Source organism: Hetaerina americana, unplaced genomic scaffold (genome assembly GCF_022747635.1).
Source record: "Hetaerina americana unplaced genomic scaffold, ioHetAmer1.1.p SCAF_19, whole genome shotgun sequence".
NCBI lineage: Eukaryota > Metazoa > Arthropoda > Insecta > Odonata > Calopterygidae > Hetaerina > Hetaerina americana.
The window spans coordinates 2587273-2599981 of record NW_027286752.1 but is presented as its reverse complement, the minus strand read 5'-3'; the positions used below and the strand labels follow the sequence as shown (position 1 = coordinate 2599981).

The following is a 12709-nucleotide window of genomic DNA, read 5'->3' as shown; positions in this document are numbered from 1 at the left end:
TCCACTATAGTGTGGTGCTCCATACAACGATATGTAAGTGTACTTTTCATTGATCGACCATGTTGATGAGAAAAGGCCACAGGAAATGCCCCTTAATTTCTGAAAATTATAATTTAGTGATTAAATTCCCCCAAGCAAATACCGCATCGACAGGAGGCAGGTTTCACTCAATTTTTACATCGCTTATGCTACCATCGATTAAGGATTGCTTGTGTTGAAATCTTCAAATTATTAGCAAACAGTCAGAAATTAGGTGCCAGTATATTTTTAGCATTGTCAATAATCTTCTTAAATGGTTGTGCTCATTTTTTGTATTAATGAGCTATGTGCCAACCATGTGAGAAAATGCATAAATAATTGACTGATAAATCATGCCTAGACTAGTGATTATGAAGAGGTTTTGTTCCAATGCACTTCAAAGTATGAAATTATTTGAACGGTTACATTACCTACCAGAAATATTGCCACTCACAATTTACTTGCCGTCTTGTTATTGTAGTATCTTGTCGAGCACAGCTTAATGTTGATGATACTGCGCGAATGTTGTGCTTCTTATTACTTTTGATGCATATTTGTAGTATTGTGGAAATATTATGTGTCGTAAGCTATCCTCTTGATAGTAGACTATTTTTTACTCATTTCGATTGGAATCCATTAACGTCGGGGTAAAAATGGTACTATGCAGTATTAAATATCCCCATACTGCGTTCACGTATCCATCTTTGCGCTCATTTATTTGACAATGTATTTTGTATCAACTGACGTCCACCATACCATGAATGAATAACGAATGTTATCATTATATTGGTGAATTGGGCAATGCGCCGAAGGTTTCCAGTGACAGTTTGTATTTCTATTGCGAGTAGTTCATCTTTAAAAAAACCACTATCATTTAAAGAAACGAGCATAAGTTGTGTCGGAGAGAATACATGCGGAAGCCCATTTCCCCATGTTATCAAATTAATTTTGTATTTCTCTTTGAACATTCTCTTTCCACGCAAGTATCTCAAGCAAAACTCAACTCAGATGTTGAAGTTCTCAATATACGTCTAGCTGGAGTTGTCTGTGAAATTTCAGGAAAGCTCTATAATTGATAAGAGTATTCATGTTATTCACTCTATGGTATTGACTTAATCAAGTGTCCAGTTGCAAATAATCCAGAATTAATTCGCTTGTTGTGAAAATCTTACCTTCTTATATTACTTGTTCATATTTATTTAACCTTCTAAAGTGGTTTATTCTAGCAGAAAAAAACATTTTCTTGTACTTTGAAATTGAAGTTGCTACAACAGGAATAGCTAAAATCATGAGGAACACTAGAATTTGATAGGTCAACAAGAACAATTTGGCAAATATTCAAATGTAACGTCTCAAAGATCAGTTATATTAAAGATTTATTTTTAAAAAGGCATAATTTGATATGAGCTGAAAACATTAATTTAATATTTCAAACTAATTTTTGAGTTTTAGAATTTTGTGTGATGCCATGCCCGTAATATTTGTAGTTTTGAATGATGAATAAGAAATGATGCATAGAAAGGACAGACATAAAACATACCAATATTTCAAAATGCTCCAAGGAGCAAATTAAAATAGTAGAAAAAGTACTGGAAGAAGATTTTCATCAATGCATTCACTTTATTGTCATGAGTCACGATAGTCCCTGGGATTACTACACAAGAAAAAGTTAACTGTAAACCAATTACAGAAGATGCGGAAGATCTTTGTGAGCAAGGCAGAGGCATAGTTTAGTGTCTGTACCAGTAAATGTCATCGGTAAAGGAGACTGAAGAAATGGATTAAAAATAAATCATAGAAATATCCAAGTAATCAGTCATATTCATTTGCAAACATATTTTTCACAAAAACATTTAAGTCCTATGATGTATGTCATTCACAGCAGTCTTATTAAGACTGGAGAAGGCTTCTACAGAATTAGGTAAAAACTTCTTCCTTGCTTTGATATTATAACACAACAACACCCTTAAAATGGTAAGAATGGGGTTTTATTTCTTATGATGTAATAGCAGAAGTTTTTAATGACCAAGAAGTATATATGGGTCTACCAATATGTTCAATGTAAACAAAAAACAAATCTTGTTTTGATAAACAAGAGTGAAGGCCACATTTGGTTATCTTGCTTCTTTCCATTTTCAAATCTTAAGTGAATATGTAAGCATGCATAAATGCCTATGTATTCACTTAACCATACATAACTTGGAAAACTTATATTAACAAAGAATGGCTAAATCTATGATGGTGACCTTGTGTCAGGGACTTTATTTACATATCATAATGCAGTTTTTATCTGCCCAGTACCAAAACAATGATTTTTTTTAAACAAATCAAACTATGATGCTTGTACAGGATTTATATTGTACAGACATTTTGAACATGTGTCCACAGCTCTCTGCTTGAAAAGCAGCAATGTATTTGAGTGGCCTCTCTTAACTTCCATAATCAGAACATGTGCCCCATCATGTCCTCCTTGTATATACCCGCTATTATGATATTCCAAAGCCAAATACTTTTTCTGAATGAAGAAATAAACTTTCTTGTAGCATTTCTTGTTGTACCAAACATACGATGAAACATGAACACATGGTAAGTGACACAGTACGTAGAAAGCATGGAAGAGTATGGTCAGAAACAAAGCACCTCACCCAGTACCATTGAACATTCTGTGCACAAGAAAGACTTCAGGGCTGTTTGCATCTCCAGACAGAAAGAGTGTTGGCTTTCATTAGTAATTTTATAATTTACAGATAGTAAGGTCAAAAGGCTATACTAGTGATGAATATATTTGTATACTGTACAACTGTGGTTGAGAATCGGTTTTGATGTTAAGTATTCTTTTTGAGTCTTGTTTCATAGGGATGGAGAAGCCAGTAAATAGTTGTTTCATTAATTCACCGGCTGAAAACATTTTATTTCACTTGAAACAAGTGAAAGTAGAAAGAAAAGAGACATTGCCATCAAACCACAGTTGTACTCACAGAAACTTTTAGCTAAGAAATCTAAGACCGCGCAACTTTTGTAAGTGACCCCATTCCTGAAAATAAGTACAGAAACATGCCCAGGATTAAATGATCTGTTATTTTTTGTTAATAGCCACAGCCTTGCCTTCTTCCCCTCAAGTAAGGTACAAAGTCTGATTTTTTTTCCTAACTAAAACCAATATTATGCATAAAAGCCAGCCTCAAAATGCATCCCCATCATTCGAGGAAGCACAGACAACAACCAGTAGGGGATAATCAACAAAGAGTTTGACTGCCATCACCAACTTCCAAAACCCGTGATACATTCCAGAAAATGTCCCATGCAATTTTTTGGTTCTATTTTTTTCTTTTTTTTGCATTTTGTATTTATATTTTTTTAACAAAAGTCCTGTGAGTAACCACATGCTATTCGTCCAGTCATTCAGAAGCAGTGGTCACTTTTGTCATACAAAAACAATGAAAAGAAAGGGTGATATTATGCACCCTGTAGGGACAAAATCATTTCACCTAAGGCCTACATCTAGTTAACTCTTGAAAGAATCTAATGATGATGTTGATGTGTTCATCAGTTTATGGGGTGCACTTGATATTCAACAAAATCAAGCACCCAAATAGACTAATAAGAGCCTTTAAAAAAAGGCTGGTGATACCTATGAAAGGCAATAATTGGAAAAAAAATAATTTTTCCAAATTTTCCTCCATATCAAATCACAGATATTGATTCCATTTTCCTGTTTATATAACTTTAGCAACAGTGCTATAAACAATAATTGATGCATTTCATTCAACACCAACGTCACAAACTCAACAAGAAAAACACTCAACACAGTACATTTGGACCAATATATACTATGTGTTAATTAGTGTATGTGTTATATATGTATATATACCTATAATTATGCATAAAAAACCAATAGAACTTGGCATTCATGCAGTAATTAAGAGGAAACTTTTATCGGCAAACTCGGAGTTTAAGGTAATTATTGAATTGTACAACAGGCAAGAGCGTATTTTGAAAATGTTACCGTACTTCAAACTCTGTTAATTAAGTCTTAGTAAGTCATTTCCGGTCATCGCAGTACTCTAATGTATCAAAGAAGAACAAGCACATCTCTTACCATTTGAAACAATATGGCAATGGTACCAATGAAACATACCCTTGTACATTTTATACATAACAAAATATTAAATTGTTGTTACAAATTAAGTCATGCAAGATATGTATGATCATAGTTAGCCAGAGGATAGGAAACCATACACGCCTTATGTAAGTTATTATGAATTTGATATATGATTGGGTAAGACTGAAAAATTCAAAACTGTATGCATGGCACTTCTTATAGGGTATTGTGCACATGGCATGGTGTCATGATTATACATGAATGATGACACCTTGCTCTGAGATGTGAAGCACAAAGTAAATTTCATGCATCCACAGCGCAGTTATGGATCAGAGCCATTTTCCTCATAAAAAGAAAGATTTGAATGTCTCATGACATTTTCAAAGCTTATATTTACATTTTTACTTTGACCAGAGCTTGTAAAGCATTTTGTAAGAGGTTTGTAGCCTATAGGAAGTATGATAGAAAAGGAGAATAGACAAATCCCATAGGGGTTCATAATCAATCACAATGGGATACATATTATTACAAAATTGTTACTTCTTTTAGGAAAAATTAAGACAATTTCAATAGAAGATTTTTTACCAGTTTTTGGGTACTAAAGAATAATGAGTAATAGTTCAAATATGCAAATGGGAGAATTTGATATCACCATTTTTGTTTAGTATAACAGTGAAATATCCACTGCAATGGCAAATAGATATTTAAAATTCATAATTGGTCTGGATTTGGGGTGGAGGGCAAGCTATATGATGATAAAAGTTCATAAAAAGCTTTTATGATCAAGGTGGAAAAAAATGCATTTTCAAATGCGAGAAAAGGAACGTATTTCAGGTGTTCTTTTCCTTATGCAAATATGGCATTGTTTGCATGATTCCATCTATCAATAAAATAATTATGCAGGCAAAATAAACATTTTAAAATATTTATGTGAACATCTCCCATTACTCATTATCAGTCAAAGAATTCATGTGAAATGGCTCTGTAGAAATTTAATAACCATTTGGAGGTGTTGATTCATGGCATGTACACACTTGCAAAGGAAAAAAAACAAACATCATATAAAAAAGCACAGTCACTTAATATAACTAGTGCTTCAAATATTTGTCATTCATTCGAACACATTTTGCCTTAATCTTGGGATGATTTCACTCTCACTTTCCCAAGGTGGTATAATGAAATTATGCATCACTCCTCTTCTCATTAAAAGTCTCTCCCTCTCACCTGCAAAAAATATATACTGCACTCAGTCCTCTTAACATGCAATGCTGCCTACTTTTAAGAGAAAACTCCCACCATTCAAATCAACATGGTTGTTTCCATAAAAATCCACTTCCTCTTCCATCTTCTCTGCTTGTGCAAATCACTTGAGTTTCTTTTCATTGCACCAAGTTAATGCAATGGAGAGAGGGAAAGGGGAAGTTGGAGGAGATAATATAACATCGTAGCTTATATAATTATTTTGTTAGAAATTCATTTTCTCTTGTTAAGATTGATCCGATATGGTTCAAGCATTTTGGCGGCTGGGACCTATGTATATACATATATATATGCATATTGTATTCATTGTGTGTAAAAAAACTTCTTGAACTCATTCTGTAAATCACTCTTTCTCAATGACACTGCTAACAGTCAGCTTGTCACCCAATTTTCCCCTCTTCACAAGGGTTCCTTGGCAGTACTCACTATCCACTCGCACTTGCCTGAGATCTAATGGCAGAGGCACGTGTGATGGGATTTAAAGTCAAGGGGGTGCGGTGGAAGTGGGGAGGGGTAGACGGCGATTCCGTCATACCAATCGAAGGCCGTCTTTGACACAGGCTTTTCTACCCCCATACCTGCCATTTTGCTCCCTCACATCCTCTCCTCCACACCAAAGTTTCACTGGTGAAAGGCACAAGAAAGGACTTTCAACATTTCTATATTCATAGGCGAGAGGAATAAGGGTTTATAGGTGGTGGTTAAGTATTCTTTTTTTTTATAAGGGTGTGAGTGCCAGACATGAAATGAAAAATAAAATTTAAATAACTGAGGAAAATGCCCAAAATATTCTCCATGAGAAATAAAAAGATAATGACCAAAAGAAAATTTCAAAATTAAAATGTTTATGGCAATCAAATATTTTGGTTTTGTCTCCATTTAGAGAGGACCCAATTTCTTTTCACTAATTTGCTAATTTAAGTAAAAGCTCAAGTTTATTGATAAAATTTTAGGGTTAGAGAAGGCTCAAGTAGCCTTTCAGAATTCAATGAAATCAAAATTCAAATAAATGTGAGTGGCTGATTAAATTTCTCCACTCTTAAAATATCTAGGTGAAAAAGCAGCTTAGATATTTCATTTGAGAGAGCGTTAGTAAGAGAGTGAATTTTACTATCAATGTAAGTAAAATATTTATCTTTAGAATTGTAATCAAATAAAAATAATGTAATGATTGAAGAATGTTATTATGATTACATTGGGTTTGGTGTCCCAGATATTGAGCCAATGACAGGCACATAATAAATAAATGTTTGAAGCATGCGTGCACAAGGCTTTTAATTTATAAGGTGTACCTTTTTAAAGGTAGGGATCAGAAAGGTGCCTCAGAGCATGCCTAAGGGGGGTTGCGAGCATGTAAAAATCTTCATAGTATGGTCTTTTGAGAACATGAATCCCTGTAAACTACATGCATTGCTATAGACAATTCTACTTCACTTTCCTAGCACCATACATGCCATAACATGCCTGACCTTTGTAACTCATGTTTTATTTGCATGTATATATTATCTTGCGTACCAAAAATTCCATACAACATTTATAGACTTGTCTGGAAAATTTTCAACAACATCAATCATCACAAGATGTTCCTGCATACTGTTTTCATTTAAATACCACTTACTAATGCCCCTATCACTATCTAATAATATGTAAATGATATGGCTTATTATATTTGATATTGTGCCCCAAATGTACTCAAATATGTTAATAGATAAATGGAGACATTGTTGAGGACAGACATTAAATAGGCATATATGGTTTAACCATAAGATTTTAGTTTAACAGCGGAGGGACTTAGACTTGGTAGGTAATACAACTGTTCAGTGCTACGGAAAAATATGATATATAGTTTTTTACAGCTCAGCTATGCAAGGATATACACTTTCATTGCTAAAATAACAGAGAAAAATTATAAGAGTGAAACAATAGAAAGAAAAGAAATACAAGAATGTACCAGAGAGTACTAAACATAAATTGGGAAGTAGATTTAAAGAAAAATAAGGTTAAAAAAAGGAAGGCGTGCAGATATTGCAATGCAGATACAGACTTGTAGATAATATTTTTGCATACTTTCAAATTATTTCTCACATGCAGGAGATATTTACAAAATATATGGCCAATTAGGGCTCAGACCCAATCATATGCCTACTGAGTCATGACCAGTGATGAAAAAAACAAATTTCTCATGTTATGACAGCTTATTAGAGGTAGTGAATGAATGCAAGATCAACAAAGTACAACAAATTACTGGAAAAGTGTATTTGCATTGCATTTGAGGGACTTAATAAAGGTTGCCTTGGTTGCTATCAATGTTCTGTGGTCTTTGCCTATGAGGAGAAGGGTGGAACGAGCTTGGTCACTAGAGTTTGAGAGAATTCAGGCTAGCCATTGAACTCCTTCTAGAGATGCCAATGGGAGGAACACTAACCAATGATGTTGTCCCAAATAGTTTGTACCAGCCTATGACAATATTTGAGAGGTTCAGGTCATCAAGCATTATCTGAGCAACTCCCATGAACACTTTTTTTCCTTCGATCCTGCCATAGTCGCCCCACACAGTCACCTGAAAAAGAAAATAGTTTTAAAATAGGCATACTAATTATTTGACTCAGTTCCAATTTACATAGGATTTTGATGGCATTTAATATTTTGGACAGAAAGTAAATTAATCAATACAGGTATTACCAGATCACTCATACACAGGCATATGCAAAGAGCAAATTGAGTAATAATAAAGTATTTAAAGGTTTTCAATGTTCTGGCCTAAATACATACATCAATAAATATAGTCACCCAAGTCATTCTACTTATAAAGGGGAAGTTTTGGATGGTACCTAATTACAATTATCTTCTATGTATTAAGAGGACTTCCTCATTGGTCATAAAGTATTTAAATTCTTTAGTTCTTCATAACATCTACTTGTCTCCAAGCTGTGTAAAAAGTCTGTTCTCTTCCTGCCTCTCTTCCACTTAACTCAAAATTCTCACTACCTTCAATATTTCCTCTGCCCACTTTCCTTTTATTCTGCCTTTTTTGTAATTCTCCAAGTGACTTCCTCTCTTCACCCACCTTACTCAAAACTTTGTCATTAGTCTTTTAGGAATAGTAAGGAAAATATTTGGATTTATTTCACTAAATATCTGTAAATTTATGCAAATTTATTCAATTAATATTTTATTCTGTTCTTTGGCAAGACCACATCTTGAATATGCTTCTGTGGTGAGGTCTCTATGTCAAACCAATAGAAAAAGTCCCGAGTAAGTTTTTGTTAAGTGTGAATTTTAAAATGAGTAATTTGATTAATATTTATGTTATAACATCTCAAGGCCTCAGGACTTGGACTTAAAAAATTTGGGATTTTGACTTGATTTGCTGGCCTAATCTATTTGAAAAAAATTTTTTAAAACACTGTTGAATCTCCTAGACTTTTATCTAGTATCTTATTCTAAGTTACCAACTACTTGGCAAGGCCCAGAAATACTTTTCTTACTCAGTCATTTAATCAAATTATATGTGAATGTCTAATTAACAGGATTTAGTGATATGGTAATATTTATTTCCAATATACTTCAATTGGAACATTCAACACTAATTTGTTAGAGATAAAATCATTACATGAAATACCGAATTATTAATCTTAATAGTGATTAGAGCTGTATGAGGGGGTACCCAAAAAGAACGGGAATTACTTTTTTTAATAGCTACGTATTTAATTTTTTTTACTAAACAACCTTATCACCTTCAAAGTACTCTACATTACATTAATCCTTAGACTCCTGTGATGTCTACCTGATGAAGGATTCAGGCTGCTCCTGGGAATTACCATCGTGTAGGTGCCTTGATAGAAAACTGTTTCGCCCCCAGTCCTGGAGACGTCTTCAGGTCGAAGTGATGTGCATCACGATTTGGCTGCTATATATATGTACATATAGGAGATTGGCTCTTTCTTGGTGGCGAATAGGAATCACCCTTTTCCATGTGGAAGTCAGGGTGTAGTCGTCCTCATGGTTGCTGTCAATGGTAACAGTTGCCCATCAACACACCTATGCAATGGTAATTCCCGGGAGCAGCAAGGATCCTTCACTCTCCATTACATTTATACATTTGTCCAATCCGCTATTCCCTCCCTGGAAACATTTTTCAAACTCATCTTGTTTTGATGCCCAACAGCTCCTGCCTCGTTTTTTTTCTTTACCCCTTCAGCATTTCAACATCATCAAAATGCTGTCCTTTCATGTCCCTCTTCATTCCAGGAAATCAGAATAAATTGCACGGAGCAAGGTCAGGTGAGTAAGGGGTGTGGTGCAAGGGAATCTAAACTTTTTGGCTAAAAACTGGCCCACTGAAATGGCTGCAAGAGCTGGTGTGTCATTGTGGAAAAATCAGTCCTTAATCTCCAACAAATCAGGGCTTCTTTGTTGGTCATTGTTAGGCAATCTTTTTAAAACCCCCAAATAGAAAGCCTGATTAACAATCTGACCTGGTGGAATGAATTCAGAATGCACTATTCTTTTCGCATCAAAAAACAAATGAGCATGGGTTGTAACCATAGCACCATGACTCATCACCAGTAATGAGCTTGTAAAAAATCTGGGTAAATTCGGAGATGGTCTTTCAATACACAGCAAGTTACAATTTGATTCTCGTTTTGCTGCTCATGAGGCACGAATTTTGCAGTGACCCTTCTCATCTTCAAATCTTCTGACAAAATTCCTTGAACTGAGCTCTACATTATCCCAGATAAATTACTCATCTCTTCAATAGTCCATTTCTGGCCTTCAAGCATAATTTCATGAACTATTGCAACATTTTCATCAATTCTAGAAGTTGATGGATGTCCCGAATGAGGTTTGTCATCAATTGACTTTTCACCCTCTTTTAAATTAAAAAACTATTGGTACCCTTGAGTTTTACCTATCGCACAATCCTGGTAAGCTGTTTTTAATGATGAAAACTGAGGAGCAAGCAAAACTGCTTTTACAATTTTGATTGTTGTGTCTGAACACAACCTTCTGTGACTTGCATTTTATATAAGCTATATAAGCTCCACCAACTGCAGCTCTATTCCGGTTATTTTTGGGTATCCCCTTGTTCTACACTTAAAATTTTCTCATTTGATAAAATGATTCAAAATACTTGCTTTTACTGGACTGTGAAGTTATTTGACATTACATTTTGTACTTAGGTTTTATACACAGTGGAACCTTGCTTAATGAGCACCTCGCACAGTAAGTAATTCGCATAACGAGCAAGCATATTGGCCCCGAAAACGACTCACTTAATGAGTGATTTTTTGCATAACAAGGAGAGGGCTAGTCCCAGATTCACTGCATTCCTGCTACTGCAGTTTGTCTCTAGTGCTCATTCCACTAGCATCTTAGCGTCACTAGTGATCACACATTTTCCAAACTTTTGTTCAAACATATTAATAGTGATTTTTTGTGCAAAGTTTAATGATATTTTATTAATAATTTTAAAATTTACCCTGAAGAAAAATACATAAGAAGAAAGCCAAACAAGAATAAAAATAAAAAATAACTGGAAATGAAAAGTAAAATCACTGAAAATCAGGAAAAAGGTGTGAGTGTGACTGATCCAGTATGAGCATCAGCAATTGATCGACATCAATGATTGCCTTTTTCTTCAAGAAAATGGATAAGACCAAAGTGATAGATGCTTCAGATGGAGTGACAAGAGTATCTATGCTATGGTTATGTATTCTCAATGATGTTGAAAGGTTGCTTCTCATACGCATGAACGAAAAGCAATTGCAATGCAACACCATTAACTAGAATATAATTTGTGAAGAGGGGAATGTGATTTTCACTGACCCCATTAATAAAATGTCAGAATCACCAACAGCTGAACAAACAAGTGTATAAAGGGAACCGTGCATGGTTTGAGAAGTTAACGAGAAGAACCGTCATAGTGTGTTGTGAGGCATGGTGAAGCAGCAAGCTCTGAGTCAAAGGCAGCAGAGAACTTCATCAATGACTTCAAAAAGCTCATAGATTCTGAGAGTTACCGGCTACAACTTGTTTTTAATTGTAATGAGATGGTTCTCTTCTGGAGGAAAATGCTGAAGCAAACCTATATTTGAGCATGAACCAGTAGAAGAGAATGCATTGCTCAACCACAAGGCATTGAAAGGCAGTCTCACACTGCTACTTTGCACAAATGCAAGCAACGAGTTGAAAATCAAACCCTGCTTGTTTACCATTCAGAAACTCCACAAGCCTTCAAAAAGTGCCAAGTCCAAAACAGCAGGCTAAATGAAATGTGAAGGTCACAGGAAACTTATGCTTCGTACCATGCATGAGAGGCATCATCCTAATAATGCAGGAGTGATGCATGCCATAAATTTATTTTAATGATATTCTGAATTACCTTTTTATACGATTTAGAAGTGTAGCAAAAACAAATGTCTCTCGACAGCTTTGTAGTAAAAAGGAATGAGTTATGTATTGTATTTAGTAAACTATTTCGATTCTTTTTTGCTTTGGCAAATCGAGTTTGCATTCCTGAATACATCACCCCACGATAGAAGAAAAGGTATAGTATGATCCACAACCCTAAGCAATGTATGTATAATATTTTTTAATAAATCTTGACCATAATTATTTTTTCCAGCATGGAATGCAGCATCATATTTTACATTTATTTTATGTGAAAATTTAGGAGAGGAACAAATTATGTTTCTATCACGAGGTCCCACTGCAATTGTATCATTATCATATTTATTTCCTCGACCACTATCAATCACTTTGTATCTTCTACTATTTTTTAATATGCTCACAAAATTTATTCACTTCTCATTTGTGATCTTACTGCGCAATTATATCAAAATGTTCCAATAGGGATTCAGCTTAGTACTACTAGACAAAGTGTAGCCTAGCTAAAAAAAACTAAGGATCAATTGGTTTTATAAATTTCACAATGAATATTTCATGAACGGAGCCTAATTCAAAACTGTCATTCATTTTTTCCTATAATTCCTTGTTTCATGTCAGGGCTATTTAAGGATAGCTTCCTGTATTCCAGAGACATTTTTTTTCTGATTTAATGATTTATCCACAAAACTGCAAATAAAATCTGCTGCCAATAAGATCATAAATTAAGGTCTACAGCCACCATTTTCATTATATTTCTTAAAGTACCACTATACTCTAAAATACTTCATGAGCAGTGCTTCAGATGGCTTTGCATTGGACAAATGAAAATTTTGATGCATGGCCACTTTCAAAAATCCACACAAAAATTCAGATTCATATTCCTAATTCCAGTCTATTTATAATAATTTCAAATACATTTCACAAGTCAAAATCATGATT

At 34.4% G+C, this 12709-nt stretch overlaps 1 protein-coding gene across 5 annotated transcripts in view; it reads right to left on the bottom strand.

The window, feature by feature from the left end:
* Window positions 1-1819: 1819 nt before the first annotated feature.
* Rim (Rab3 interacting molecule) overlaps window positions 1820-12709 on the bottom strand; it is a 509632-nt gene continuing 498742 nt past the window's right edge. For all 5 annotated transcript variants that reach the window (XM_071584461.1, XM_071584462.1, XM_071584463.1 and 2 more), the window contains 2 exons: window positions 7806-7940; window positions 1820-6004 (listed from right to left, as the gene is read on the bottom strand). In XM_071584461.1, the coding sequence (XP_071440562.1) occupies window positions 6002-6004; window positions 7806-7940 (138 nt within the window). In that variant the 3' untranslated portion in view covers window positions 1820-6001. The remainder of the gene's footprint in view (window positions 6005-7805; window positions 7941-12709) is intronic.